The sequence below is a fragment of the Mustela nivalis genome (genome assembly GCF_964662115.1).
Source record: "Mustela nivalis genome assembly, chromosome: 9".
Classification (NCBI taxonomy): Eukaryota; Metazoa; Chordata; class Mammalia; order Carnivora; family Mustelidae; genus Mustela; species Mustela nivalis.
The window spans coordinates 63890428-63906514 of NC_139028.1; the positions used below are offsets into that span (position 1 = coordinate 63890428).

A 16087-nucleotide genomic window follows, 5' to 3' on the forward strand; every position below is an offset into this window, starting at 1 on the left:
AAATTGGCTAGTCAATATTCTACATACAAATTTTAAAGAAGGTAGATGACAATGGAATATAAATTGTGTCCTCAATGACCTCAGATATGTCTAAAATATTTATAATTTTGTTTAGGATTTGATGTCTTTTTTTTTTTAAGTTAATTTGAAAGTGTTTATTAGCTTTTATCCTCAAGACTGTCCTTAGTATTAAGAGAACCAGAACTCAAAGACAAGATTTCAGAGCTTGCAGTTAATATTAATGCCCATGATACAAAAGCAGAGAGAAACCAGGATAATTAAGAATTCAGTATTCAAGTGTATGGCTTGGAATCTGAATATGAAATCATGTTGCTGGATTGTCAGCGAAGACTGACATCATCAGGTAAATTCTTAACAAAGTTATATTACTGAAAGATGAAGAAGAAACTACAATAGTTCCTCACAGTTATCAGGACTGACTGAACACGTGGAAGGCAGCATGATGAGCTTTAAGGAATAGATTTGTATAATTGCAATATAGACTAATAGAGCAAAACAGGAAACTAAACAAAACTAGAGATTTTCTTGTGGACTTTGCAGTATCTTGGAAATTAAGATAAAAGGGAAAGAGGTAAGAGTTAAAATTGTAACCAAAAGAGACAAGTAGAGCAAAAACCCTGAATGAGAGAAAGAATGTTAAATAGTTCAATATTGCTAGCACAAAGAAAGCCAGACCAAGGAAGAAGATTGCTAGCTTGAGAATAAAGAAGGACTCTAGTTTTTAGTTAGGCTATATTCTAAGTTTGTTTGAAATTCAGGATTAAGGTCACCAAAGAAGTAAGGATAGAAAGGCTCTGCTCCCTCAATAGCTTATACAGCCTTATTTCTAAAAGTATGTTAAGCCAACTTTTAGTAAATATTTACTAAATACCAGACATCATGTTAGGAATTTCAAGTTATCTTGTGATTATCAAAACAACCCTGTGAGGTACATATATTTATAGTCATTGTCCTTTTATACATTAGGAAACTAAGTCTTGAGTTATACACCTTATTACTGAAGGTCACACTGCTGTTTAACAGTCATTGATTCATTCTTTATTCATGAGATGGATGTAAAATATCTACTACATGCTAGCTGTTAAGTACATTTTAGGAGCAGAGAGCCTGTGAGGTGTGTGCCTGTCTTTATGGAACTTATAGGAGATAGCTACTATAAATAGTTGTGGTATTGGGTTAGGAGTGGAGCGGTGCATTAGGACTGTAGAGGAAAGGCTTAAAGGCTTCTGAGTCTTAAAGAATGTATAGGAGTTTGCTAGGGTTGGGCTAAAGGAATTCTGGGAGGAGTAACGCCTTAAAGTCATAGATGCCTGAGAAAATATGGATCTAAGATAACCTAGGAGTTTGCCTGGCTGGTATGATGTATAGGGGTTGGAGGGTGACAGGAGAGGTGGACCTAGAGGATACATAGGCATCGGGAAGGACTTCGCATATCAGAGTTTCTTTTCTTATTCAAAAGATAATGGAAGCACTGAAAAATTTCCACAAGAGGAAAACATGTTTAGCTTCACTTTTCATAGTATGAAGGTAGATTACAGAGATGTGAACAGGGGCGCCTGGGTAGTTCAGTGGGTTAAGCCTCTGCCTTTGGCTCAGGTCATGATCTCAAGGTCCTGGGATTGAGCCTAGCCCCACACTGGGCTCTCTGCTCAGTGGGGAACCTGCTTCTCCCAGCCCCCCACCACCTGCCTCTGTGCCTACTTGTGATCTCTGTCTGTCAAATAAATAAAATCTTTAAAAAAGAGAGAGAGAAGTGAAGCATTTGGAAAGGATAAAATTGTAGGAATTTAATTTCTCATCATCTCTTATTCGAACAATGAAAATTCACAGTAGAAATTAGGTTGTGGGGCAGATTTCAGTCGTATTTAGGAAATGGAAGTTAGAGGACTTAGAGTTAATTTGGCACAATTTTGTTTTTTGTGTCAAATTTGTTCTGAGACAAAGTATAAACAGTTTTCTATAACTATCAGACTAGAATGTAGTTTTCTCAGTATGTAAAAATAGTTCTTGGAACATGGAATGCGCTTGGTAAATATTTACTGAATGAAGAATGAAGTAGAGGGAGGGAGAGAAAGGACTATAGAATGACCTGAGGTTTGGTTTTTGTTGTTGTTGTCACTTTTAATTTTAATTTAATTTTATTTAAACTCAGTTAATTAATGTACAGTATATTATTAGTTTCGGAAGTAGAGTTCAGGGATTCATCAGCTTCATGTAACACGCAGTGCTCATTACATCATGTGCCCTCCTTAATGCCTATCAACCGTTACCCTGTCCCCCACAACCTCCCCTCAGCAACCTTCAGTTTGTTTCCTGTAGTTAAGAGTCTCCTATGATTTGTCTCCCTGGTTATTTTGTTTACCTTATTTTTCCTGCCCTTCTCCTGTGATCCTGTTTTATTTCTTAAATTCCACACATAAGTGAAATCATATAATTGGCTTTCTCTGATTGACATATTTTGCTTAGCATAATACCCTCTAGTTCCTTCCATGTCATCTCAAATGGTAAGATTTCTTTTTTTTTGATGACTGAGTCCCCCACCCCCAGCGACCCCTAGGGTTTTTTTGTTTGTTTGTTGTTTTGTTGTTTTTAAAGGTTTTATTTATTTATCCATTTGTTGGAGAGAGAACTCTAGCAGGCAGAGCGGCAGGCAGAGGCAGAGAGAGAGGCAGGCTCCCCACTGAGCAAGGAGCTCAATGCGGGACTCCATCCCAGGACACTGGGATCACGACCGGAGCCGCTTAACCAACTGAGCCACCTAGGTGTCCCAGACCCCTAGGTTTTTAAATTTAGGTAGCTGAGAGGATGATGGTGGCCTTGTGGAAAAAGGTAATAGAACAATCAGGATCAAGGGTAAGAATGGCAATTGCCAATTTTTTTGTTTATTAGGAGTTTATTTTAGTTCTAGTCATTTTAAACTTCTCTTTTAACTTTTTTTGTATTTATATTTGTATTTGTATTTTAAAAATTCTTATCAAACTAATACATGTGCCACAGAATATAAAGAGTATTAAGGACAGCCTCATCCTCTTTCCCAGGCCTCTCATTCACACTGCTGTTCCCTTGGGGTAAGTGCTGGTAAAAGCATATGGTCTTTTCTTCCATCTCTCCTGTGTGACACATATGTGAACAGAAACAGTTTTGTTCTTCTTAACAGAATGGAATTTTTGTATACATAGGTTTCTATATTCCCCCCACCTACTCCTCCCATACACACACACTTAGGAAGTCTGTTTAGACATCCTTTCATGTCAGTACGTTCAGATCCCTGGTTCTTTTAAATGTTTGTGCTAGTGTTATAGTATGTTTAGACTGTAAACATTTTTTGATTGGTAGTTATTCAGTTTATTACTATTACAAATAATGCTGCAGTAGATAACTCATGTATTTATACTGCATGTATTTATATCTTTGTGCACTATGAAAGTATATCTATGGGGTAAAATTCTTTTTTTTTTTTTTTTGATAAATTCTTAAAGTGGGAAATACTGGGTTCAAGAGTTTATGCATTTAAAAGGTTGACATTGTAAATTATTATTATTTACAAACTCTCTATCAATGTATTTATAATAATTTACAAAAATTATTATTATTCACAAACTCTCTATCAATGTATTTTACATTTCTTTTACTGGATTAGAATTTTTATTTTTTACCAAAAGAGCATGTGATTAATCTTTTAAAATACTTGTCAGTTTGATGAAACATGAGCTGTTTAATGACATTAAATCAACCCCATTTGCCTTAAAACTAGACAACTGTGACCTTACTTACTCTTGAACTTTTTCTTTTTTTTTTTTAAGTGTTTTAGGGCAGGTTTTCAGCTGTCTTAGTCTGTTCAAGCTGTTACAACAGAATACCACAGACTGGATGGCTTATAAGTAACAAATTTATTTCTCATTGTTCTGGAAGCTGGAAGTCCAAGACCAGGATGCCAGCATGGGTTCTGGGGAAGTCTCTCTTCTGAGTTACAGGATTCCCAGTTTCTAGCATGTTCTTAAATGGTGAAAGGGGTTTGGGAACTCTATGGGGTCTCTTTTTAAAAGGGCACTAATCTGCTGTATGACCTAATCACCTCCCTAAAGCCTCACCTCCTGATACTATATTATCTGTGAAGGTTTTCACAGATGATGAATTTGGGAGAATACAGACATTTAGACCGTAGCAAGTCCTTTCTTATATAAGTGTTTCTCAAAGTTCCCTCAGCTCTCTAGTAACTGTTCAAAGTAATCTTATCTGTCTTAATTCCTGTCTTTAAATATTGCCTATAAACTAGTAATGATTGTATGTTTTTATTAACTTTTCAGCTTGGGTACCAAAAAGTCAACTGCCTCCAAGTTTGCCTTTTTTCTAGATCTCATCCTGTCTTAGGAATGTTAAACGGCAGCTTCTCCGCCTATTATCTCTCCCTTTCATAATTTCCTTAACTACAATGCCACCAACTACCCTGTGTCTTTGGAAAATGGGCCTATTGTCACTCTCCTGCTTGAAAATCACCTGTGTTTCTTCTTGCCAATGGATGAAATTTAAGTTTGCTTCTTTGTTTGTTTACTTATTAAATTTTGTTAGAGAGCATGAGTCGGGGTGGGGAGGGTAGAGGGAAAGGGAGAGAGAGAATCTTAAGCAGGCTCCACGCTGTGCTTGCTCTCAGTCTCGTGACCCTGAGATCATGACCTGAGCTGAAATCAAGAGTTGGACACTTAACTGACTGAGCCACCTAAGTACCTTCCCCAAAATATTTTTAAATAGTATTCAAAGCCATAAAGAAAGATGACCCCAAATTACCTTTCTCTCCTCATCTGTGGCCATTTCTCCTTTTCTTATCCTCAGTTCCCTAACCTTTGGACACCTCAAGCTGTGGTTGTATTGCAGTTCTTACCATACCTCGACTAGACTGAGATCAGTCATCCTCCCTGCCATCCTGTTACCTACACTTAGGATATTCTCCGTTCTCATTAGCAAGAACAGGACTACATGAACACTTACTTATTAGACACTATATTTTCTCCTTGTTATCAGTTACTGCTTAAATTAATCTTAAATTTTGAGCTTATATACCACATTTTCTAGAATCTCCCTGATGTATAGTTTTACATTTTCAAGCCTTGGGAAAATGTATGGTTTTGTTAAATTTTTTTTAATTTTTTATTTTGAAATAGTTGTAGATTCATATGCAATTATAAAAACTAATACCGAGAGCCCTCTTACACTCTTCACCTAGTTCTCCCAGTGGTGATATCTTACGTAATTGTAATACAGTATCGCAACCAGGAAACTTACATTGATAGAATCCACCAATCTAATTCAGAATTCACTCATTTGGGTGTGTGCACTCATTTGGGTGTGTGCATATTAAATTCTGTGGGGTTTTATCACATTTGTAGATTTGTGTGACTACCACCACAGTCAAAGTGATTTGTTTGGTTCGTTTCTTAATTACGATTCTTCCTAGTAAAGTGTTCTCTGTTTTCCACTGTGACATCTATATGGGAGTCATACCAGAATGATTTTAGGTAGTATATGGATGAACATTTTTTTAATTTTACTAGTTGCAACTTAAAATTATTATGGCAAATGTCCTTTGTTTTTCAGTTAGCGTATGAAATTATAAAGTACCATTTTAATTTAAAAGGTGAGTCATCTTGGGGTGCCTGGGTGGCTCAGTGGGTTAAGCCTCTGCCTTTGGCTCTGGTCATGATCTCAGGGTCCTGGGATCAAGCCCCACATCGGGCCACCTGCTCAGCAGGGAGCCTGCTTACCCTCCCCCCCACACCTGCCTCTCTGCCTACTTGTGATCTCTTTGTCAAATAAATAAATAAAATCTTAAAAAAAACCAACAACAACAAAAGGTAAGTCATCTTCATAAAAAAAAGATAAGAAAATAATAGCACAGGAGATATTGAGGTTGAGGCAAAAATCATGTTAGACGTATACACAAAGGACTTAAGATACACAAAGCTTGGTACCTTTATTAGAGTGAAGAGACCCTTCTTTTTTGTTAGCATTATTGCTGGGACTAAGAACAATCTTAAGTCAGCAGCAGAGTAGAAGTTTGGGAGTCCTGGTTCACATCTAGGCCGTGTCATTCCCACCTCTCTTTCCACCACTAACTATGTATTGAATGCCTACTCTGCCAGACCCTTTTCTAGGTGCGGAAGATGCAAGAGTAAATAAAATAAAGCTTCTGCTGTATGGAGCCTACATTCTAGTGAGAGGAGACAAGACAATAAACATATGAAAAATTAAACATTATGTATCGGTGATAAGGAAAGTGAGCATAGTAAGGAGAACACAGTGTCATGGGAAGTGGTGGCATTGCATTGGTTGTATTTTTTTTAAAGATTTTATTTATTTCTTAGACAGAGATCACAAGTAGGCAGAGAGGCAGGCAGAGAGAGAGGGGGAAGCAGGCTCCCCACTGAGCAGAGAGCTTGATGCAGGGCTCGATCCCAGGACCCTGGGATCGTGACCTGAGCCGAAGGCAGAGGCTTTAACCCACTGAGCCACCCCGGCACCCCTGTATTGGCTATATTGTGTAGAGCATAGACTTTAGGGAAACAGGAGCAAAAGCAGAGAGGTTGTTTAGGAGGCTGTTTCCATAATCCAAGCACAAGATACTGTTTCCCAAACCAGAAGACAATGCCCATATGGTCCCAATATGGTTACCAATCTCCCGACTTCTGCAGACAGTACCCAGATTCCATTATATTTTTAAAGTCTACTGAACAGGATTTTTGAGTGGATCAAATGTGGGATGTGAGAGAAAAAGGAAAAATTAAGGATGACTCCAGGGCTTCTGGCTTACGCATCTAGAAGGTTTGAATAGCTATCAACGAGATGGAATCAATTGACAACAAATTTTAGGGAGATTGGAAAATTGGTTTTGGGCATTATAGTTTTAAAATGCCTACTAAATGTCCAAGTTTGATATGTTCAATAGGCAATTGGAGGTTAGTAAAGATGTTTGGGATGGAAATAAAAATTCAGGACCAGTTAGTATATTGACATTATTTAAAGCCATGAACCTTGGGCGCCTGGGTGGCTCAGTGGGTTAAGCCACTGCCTTCGGCTCAGGTCATGATCTCAGGGTCCTGGGATCGAGTCCCGCATCGGGCTCTCTGCTCAGCAGGGAGCCCGCTTCCCTCTCTCTCTCTCTCTGCCTGCCTCTCCATCTACTTGTGATTTCTCTCTGTCAAATAAATAAATAAAATCTTTAAAAAAAAAATAAAGCCATGAACCTTAATGAGCATATCTAAAGCACGTGTGTTGTTAGAGAAGAGGGGCCTGGGGACTAACTTCAGGGACACTCTAGCATTTACAGTACAGTGAGATAAAGAGGAATCAGCAAACGAGACTAAAGAGTGACTAGTGAGATAGGAGTAGACCAAGAAAGAGTGACGTCTTAGAAGCTGAGGAAAGAAAGCATTTCAAGGATAATCTAGGTCAGTTCTGCTGATAAATTGAATAATAGGACCAAAGCTTCAACTGACTATTGAGTTAGGCATAAGGAGATATTTTATGACCTACAGGCTATGGCCTTATTTAAATTAAATCCAGAGAAACCAGGAGTGGGGCTCCTGGGTGGCTCATTTGGTTAAATGTCCGACTCTTGATTTCAGCTCAGGCCCTGATCTCAGGGTTATGAGATCAAGCCCCTCATGGGCTTGGTATTGGGCATGGAGCCTGTTTAAGATTCTTTCTCTCTCTCTCTCCACCCCCCCAATCTGGCCAACCCACCATTCTACCCCCACCCCTACTCCTGCCCCTGTGCACACACACACATTCTCTCTCTCAAAAATAAAAAAATAAGAGAGAGAGAGGGGCCGGGATCAGAGGAATTAAAATAGTAATTTCAGATAGTGTTTTCAAGGAGTTTTGCTGTGAAAGGGAGCAGGCATTGGAATGGAATAGTAGCTGGAGAGAGATGGAAGGTTGATGGAGGGTTTTTGGTTTTTTTATTTTTTTAGAATGGAGACATATAGCATATTTAGAGATCCTTCCAGTGGAGCGGGAAAGTAGATGTTGTAGGAGAGAGCACAATTCCTGGATTGCTATTCTTGGGTGAGTTATAGAATGGAGCCTAAATGTGAAGGGCTGCCTTCAGAGCACAGGTAGCTTAGCCAAGTAAAAGGAGAGATGACAGAATGCATGGGCACAGAAGTAGGAAGATTGGTAGCTCTGGTGGGACCATATGGGCATTGTCTTCTGGTAGCTTCATTATCAGCTGAAAGTATAGTCATGTTAGAGATTTGAGATGAGAGGAAAAGGTAGGAAGTAATTGTGTAGAAGACTGAGAGAGTAAGAGGACTTAGGGGAATATAGTAGAATTGCTGGGTAGCACTAAGCGGTTACTAGAATTTTATTAGACATCAATTTAAATTGAGACCAAGGCCACATGATTATAGTTTTCTTCAGTAGTGTTCTGCTGCACAGAGTTTGGTATAAGCAGAATTTTTGACTTAACCAAGGTTGAAATTTGTACATTAGAATGATGAAAAGAGAAGGGCCAGGGTCATAAGGGTATATACGTAGGGAGTCACTGTAATGGTAGATCATGAAACTTAGGCTGGATAAGGAGCTCAGAAGGGAAATTATAAGGGGGGTAAGAGACGGTGGGGAAGGGGAGTAGAATTGAATGGATGTGGGTTCTGATAGAGCTTGAATATTGTTGGAGTAGAATCCTAAAGGGAATGAGTGAAAACAAAGTGTTGGTCAGGGATTAGATGGTTAATTTGGGATTACAGGAGAGGAGTGGTTACTGGTAAGTCTAGGTTATGACCATAAGCTACTTCCTGGTGAATAGCCTTAGTAAAATTCTACAACCTCTCCAAGTCCTACTTTTCTCCTCTGAAAAATGAGGATAATGCCTATTTTACAAAGTTGACATGAGGATTAAATAATATAAATGGCATAGTGTCTAGCATATGATAGATTCTTAAAATTTTTCATATTTCCTAATTTTGAACCTCATTTTGCCTGACCTGAGCAGAATAGCAAAATACCATATATGCTTATTACCTTGTGCTTCAAAATCATATATGAAGCCTAATGAAGTTTAAAAAGATTTATAAATCACTCTATATCCATTATTATTTTTCTTTACTTAGAATGAAAAACACTACCATTGCAGCTATCACTATTATGTTAAGAAGCACTTATATTTCTATTATAATTCTGCTTTTGTTACTATTTATGCATTTAAAAGAATCTGTGCAAAGGGTTTTCACATCATTTGCATTTATTGTCAAAATAGCCCTGTGAGGTATGTGGTGCTGGTATTTTTGTTATTTTCTTCATTTCCCAGTAGAGGAAATGAAAGTATAGTGAAGTATCCTACATATGATTATATTGGTTGAACTAGAACTTGAGCCCAGGTCTTCTGATTAACTGGTAACTGAATTCTGTTCCTTTTAAGGTATGTCATTACTGGGGATATGTTTGCTTGCTATAGATCTGCTAATCCCTGAAGTTTTCTTTTTAAACTCTGTAAGGAAAGGATTTTTCTTTTTACTGCATGATCCTCATACCTTTTTTTTTTTTTTTTAAGATTTTATTTACTTATTTGACAGAGACCACAAGTATGCAGAGAGTCAGGCAGAGATAGAGAGGAGGAAGCAGGCTCCCTGCCGAGCAGAGAGCCCAATGTGGGGCTCAGTCCCAGGACCTGAGATCATGACCTGAGCCGAAGGCAGAGGCTTAATCCACTGAGCCACCCAGGCGCCCCTGATCCTTATACTTTTATATGCATTCATTTTTTCATGCAACACATACTTACTATAACCTTTCTAAATGTTAGGTCGTGTGTTTAGGCCCTAGATATATGGTAGTGAGAAAGACATGTACCCATACTTTCAGGAAATTTTCACTATGGTGAAAAGGACAGACATTAACTAATAATTACATAAAAATATGTATAATTGAAAAATGCCAGAGCCATGTGAATGAATAACAGAGAAGGACTTTATTGAGCCTGTGGGTTGGGTTCATGGTGATCATGAAAGACTTCTCTAAGGAAGTTATAATTAACCTGAGTTTTGAAGGATGAACAGCAGTCAACTAGGCAAAGGAGTAATGGGAAGAGGGTGCTACCTAAGGGGAGAGCCTAGATGAAGGGATCTTTCCTTCTTTCTGTCCTTCTTACCCTCCTTCCTTCCTATCACAATTCAAACTGGTTCTTTCTCATTTTCATTATGATTTTAAAATATATTTTAAGCATAAATTAATAGTTACAAAGCATAGGACTGAACTTTTTGCGTTTTCTTAGAAAATCCGTTATTTGGACTGCTTAGGAGGGCCTGTGGTGAGTTTACATCCTAGGTTCCATCAGTTGTCATGCAGTAATGCCATTGAAAACATTTATTTTGCTGTTCTTCCCCCCCCCCCCCGGTTTTATTGAAAAAAAAAAAAAAAAGGATATACATAACTCTATAAGTTTAAGGTATATAGTGTGATAATTTGATTTACATATATTGTGAAATGGTTACCACAGTAGGTTTAGTTAACATCCGTCATCTCAGATTGATTTTGCTTTTATGCTGGCACAACACACTGAATCTTTTTTCCAAAAAGAATGTGATATACGTCGCTTAAATAAATGAATAGTTCCATCTAAACTGATTCATTCATTTGGTGTATTACAAGAACCAGTTCATTACATAAACTAATCATTTCCTTGGTTGAAAAATATAGTTACAAGGGTTTTTCTTAGTTCTAAATAGGATGGGGACTCAGGCAATTTTTTTTTTCTTATTTTTACACTGTCATCCATTTCATCCATTGACCCACTGCCAGTAGCACTTATGTAACACAAGATATCTTCTATAGCAGTCTATAGTAGAAAATCCACATGGCACAAGAAGAAAATCTCAGGAGATGAATGTTATAATCTACCAGTATTTCATTTTTTTTTTTACCAGTATTTCATTTTTTAAAACAAAATACCATCCATTCTTATGATAAGTTACAAAATATGTTTAACTAGTCTAAGTGCATATAGAACAGACTATGGTATTTAGCAAAGTAGAAGAGAAGCTTTGAAAAGATATTGGCTACAAAAAGCAAAGGATGCATAATTCTTTGACTTTATAAAGAGATTGCTCAGCACATTTATCAAGCAAAGGTGATGGGACTTGCTTGGAATGATTCCAAGCCACAATGTGATGCTGGCTAAGCATTATTAAAACACAGAAACAGATGTAGAGCAATGATACCATAGGCTTCTCAAGCACGTAAGACATTGTTAACGATTTTTTTCCACCCCGTCAGTTTATGGAAGAAAGTAATATGTTGTGGTTGAAAGAGAATGTACTTTAAAGGTACCTAGCCTTCATCTATATCTCAGTACGACCACACTCTTCTTTGATCTACAGTGATTCTCGACATCTTTCTGAGCCTCAGTTACCCATCTCTAAAATTACAAAAGCATCTTTTAGAAAAATTTGTTAAGATTTTATTTATTTACTTTTGAGAGAGTGCGGGGCAGGGGCTGGGCAAAGGGAGAGGGAGAGAGACTCTCAAGCAGACTCTGTGCTGAGTGCAGAGCCTAACTCAAGGCGTGATCCCATGACTCTGAGATCACGACCTGAACCAAAACCAAGAGTTGGACACTTAACTGACTGTGCCACCCAGGCACCCCAGGAAAATATCTAAATGAAATAATGAAACTTGATATTCAGGGTGATGACCCTGAGACAGTGAACTGTCTGGACAGTCTGAATTATTCACTAATTTTAATAGTGTCATCTTTGTCTGGGATTGTAATCCTTGTTTCACTTTAATGCAGTATCAAGAATAGCTGATGAATCAAGATAGCGCATTGCAGAGCCCTTGAGGAATAAAGTATATGTAGCATTTCTACCTGTATATGTTAAAAATATTCCTGCCTATAAAGCAGTATAAATACACTTTCAGATATAAAGAAATCATCCATTCTGTTTCACAGTGCTAGCCAGTGAGCATAAGGTTAGCCAACTTTTTTTTCTTTTTCCCTGCCTAATACTTTTCTGTCCCTCTTTGAATTTAGGAGCATGTATCCTGTTTGGAAGTCTTTTCTTGAGGGAACAATGCAGGTAGCCCAGTCTCGGATCAATATATGTGAAAACTATAAAAACTTCATTTCTGAGCCTGCAAGGACAGTGAGAAGCTTAAAAGAACAGCAACTAAAAAGGGTATTGTTTCTATTCTTTTCTTATATGCATTATTAATATCTCAGTGCTCCATTTGTGATCTGCAAGATTATATTAAATTGCACTTTAACGCCTTGAGCTTTTCTATATGGTCACAAATATTTTTGATTTCAACATGTTACTAGGATTTTGTTGATTTCATCATATTCTTTCTAACTACTGTATTTTATTAACTGACAAAAGTGAATGTAATTTGGATCAACATTCTGAAAGCTCAGTAAATGCTTCTTTCAAATACCACTTTTCACCCTAAGTAAATAGATTTACTTAGTTTCACAATATTGGTATTGTTTGGTGTATGTTAAAGTAGTTACAATGTTATTAATCCTACTTTGTCTTAGTTTTCACTTGAGCCATTTTGTATGCTAATTTAAAAGAAGTTGACACATTTTGACCAAATATAGAAAACTTATTACCAAAAGTGTTGTGCTCTAAAGTTTAATTATATAGGTTACAAAGAAGTAAAGTTTTCAAATAGATATATTTCTTTGTTTATACAGAAGTTAAAAATTCAAAGAAAAAAGTCACTATTTATTAAATGTGATTTTTATGAAAAGCTTGCTATTAAAAATAGTTGATTGAATTGTGTCCTCTTGTGGAAATGGAGTTACAAAAACAGATTATCATGATGCCTAATAAGTAATTAATTTTTTTATGGGACCATTAAGTACTTTAGAAAATATTAAAGTAACCATTTATGGAAATAGTATTTTAGAAGCCATCCAGTTTTAAAATTCTAATTGTTATTTGGATTTTCAGAATTGTAAAAAAACTAATTTTGCTTATTTGTCTAAGATGACTTTAGCAGCATAAAATCAGTATGTTAAATGTATATTGTATATATATAAAATTTTCACCTCTTTCAAGCATTTGTGTGATATCACTTGGTCTTAACATTTGCGTAAGAATGCCGTTGTTTTACCTTTGCTCAAAATTACCTCTTTCTAAACAAGCATGGTACATAAACTACATGACCACTGACCAAACAGTGCTTTTGAGTTGGAAGAAAATATGCTATATGTCTAGGTATGTAAATATCTATCCCTGTATACAGAGAGAGGGTAGAAGGTAGAGGCAGAGAATTAATGCTAGCATAATTACTAACTGGGAGGAAATACTATGTGTCTTATAGCTAGTGCAGTCACCAAATTTAACTGAATTACTGGAAAGTTCTAATTTTCTTAATATAAGAATATTTTGGGGGCACCTGGGTGACTCAGTGGGTTAAGCCTCTGCCTTTGGCTCAGGTCATGATCTTAGTGTTCTGGGATCAAGCCCCACATCGGGCTCTCTGCTCAGCAGGGAGCCTGCTTCCCCCCCGCCCCACCTGCCTCTCTTCCTACTTGTGATCTGTCAAATAAATAAATAAAAATCTTTTTTTTTTTTAAAGATTTTTATTTATTTATTTGCCAGAGACAGAGGGAAAGAGAGCGAGCACAGGCAGACAAAGAGGCAGGCAGAGGCAGAGGGAGAAGCAGGCTCCCTGCCGAGCAAGGAGCCCGATGTGGGACTCGATCCTAGGACCCTGGGATCATGACCCGAGCCAAAGGCAGCTGCTTAACCAACTGAGCCACCCAGGCGTCCCAATAAATAAAAATCTTAAAAAAAAATATTTTGAAAAAGTTTACCCTTACGCTTTTCTCTTACATTGGTAGAATATTGTCTGCCCTGAATTTAACTAGCATTCTCGGGCAAATGATGTTTGGTAGGGTTTGACAAGTTTTCTTATCTGTGAGTTAATTTGTTTTGTAATATATCTGAGAAAAATGGTGCTGTGTTCCATCTAGACGTTAAGTACATATTGGTCATACCCATTAGAAATCTGAGATTACAGATGACAGCCCTACTTCCAACTAGCTTTAAGCCAAGAAAATAATGTATTAGCTTGTATAACTGAAAATGCCAGGGGTGGATCCAGGTGCTCAAATGATGGTATTAGAATTCAGTCTTTCTTCTCATCCATTAGGTCTGCTTCATTCTTTAGCAACTCTTAACATGGTGGCCCCCAAAATGCAAGATTTATGAGTCTTACAGCAGGCAATTGTACATTTTCCATTTTCCTAAAAGTTCCAATAAAACTACCCAAATTGAGGCTGATTGGCCTATCTTGGGTCACAGGCTTTCCCCCAAGTCAGGGGTTAAAGTCCTCATTGCAAACGATATATACTAAAAAGCTGGTAAGATGATTTTCCAAAAGAAAATTGAGATGGGTTTCCAAAGGAAAACAAGGGAAACAGAGACAAAGCAAGTAGAGATAAGTAACCGCTACAGTTGATTTTTCCAATTGTACCTCCCAAGGTTTACCACAGATTAATTCCATAGGATAAATAGACCATCAATTCTTTCTCTTTTATTTCTCTAAATTTCCGCCATTTTTTTGCCTTCTTTTGAATCAATCTTATATTTTTTATTTCCTCTTTTTTTCCTTAACTTTAGTGTGATAAAATCAGTTGACATGAGATCTACTCTCTTAACAGGTTTTTAAGTGTGTGATACAGTAGTGTTATCTATAGCCACAATGTTATACAGCTAATCTTGAACTTACTCATTCTGTATATCTGAAATTTTGGTAGGTTAGCAGTTCTCTCTTTCTCTTCCTCCAGCCCCTGCTGACCACAACTTACTCTTTGCTTCCATGAGTTTGATACTTTATGTAAGTGGCATCATGCAATATTTTTCCCTTTGTGACTGGCTTATTTCATTTAGTGTAATGTCTTACAGGGTCATCTGTGTTGTATGTGGTAGCATTTCATTCTTTTTTAAGATCAGATAATATTCCATTATGTGTACATGCTACATTTTATATACATTCTTGCATTGATCAACACTTTGGTTGTTTCCTCATTTCTTTCTGCTCTTGAGTCTGAATATTTTCTACCAATACCTCTCAGTTAATTAATACTCTATTTTGGTGTTTCTAATTTGCTTTTAAAATGTCTTTGGAATCTTAGTGTATTTTTCAGTTATAGAATTTTTATTTTTTTTAATTTTTTTTAAAGATTTTATTTATTTATTTGACAGAGAGAAATCACAAGTAGATGGAGAGGCAGGCGAGAGAGAGAGAGGGAAGCAGGCTCTCTGCTCAGCAGAGAGCCTGATGTGGGACTCGATCCCAGGACTCTGAGATCATGACCTGAGCTGAAGGCAGCGGCTTAACCCACTGAGCCACCCAGGCACCCCAGTTATAGAATTTTTAATTGAGTTTTTAAAAATAGATACTGTGGGGCACCTGGGTGGCTCAATTGGTTAAATGTCTGCCTTCAGCTCAGGTCATGATCCCAGGGTCCTGGGATCAAGCCCCCACATTGGGCTCCCTGATCAGCAGGGAGTCTGTTTCTCTCTTTGCCCCCCCCCCCCCAGTCATGTTCTCACACACTCTCTCCCTCTCAATCTCTCTCTCTCTCTCTTTCAAAAATAAATAAATAAATATTTAAGAAAAAAAGATTCTCTGTTTCTGGTGCACCTCCACATGTTTTTCCTTTACCCTCTTGAATATACTATTCCTAATCTCTGTTTCATGATTCCACTGTCTGAATCACTGTAGGCCTTTTTTTTTTTTTTTAATGGTTTACTATTTTTCTTGGTTTTGGGTTATTGGGGTCAGCTGTTGTAGTATGCCTCACAATGGTGGACATTTTGGATAAAAATTGTAGAGACTCAAGTGTGCCTGGGTTGCTCAGTGGGTTAAAGCCTCTGCCTTCAGCTCAGGTCATGATCCCAGGATCCTGGGATTGAGCCCAGCATTGGGCTCTCTGCTCAGCCAGGAGCTTGCTTCCTTCCTCTCTCTCTGCTGCTTCTCTGCCTACTTGTGATCTCTGCCAAATAAATAAATAAAATCTTAAAAAAAATTATAGAGACTCTGGAAGACATTTTTTATTTCC

General features: G+C 37.4%; 1 protein-coding gene across 3 annotated transcripts in view; it reads left to right on the plus strand.

The window, feature by feature from the left end:
- FCHSD2 (FCH and double SH3 domains 2) overlaps positions 1-16087 on the plus strand; it is a 284078-nt gene that overhangs the window by 131069 nt on the left and 136922 nt on the right. For all 3 annotated transcript variants that reach the window (XM_082749741.1, XM_082749740.1, XM_082749742.1), the window contains one exon: positions 12044-12188. In XM_082749741.1, coding sequence (XP_082605867.1) covers positions 12044-12188 — 145 coding nt within the window. The remainder of the gene's footprint in view (positions 1-12043; positions 12189-16087) is intronic.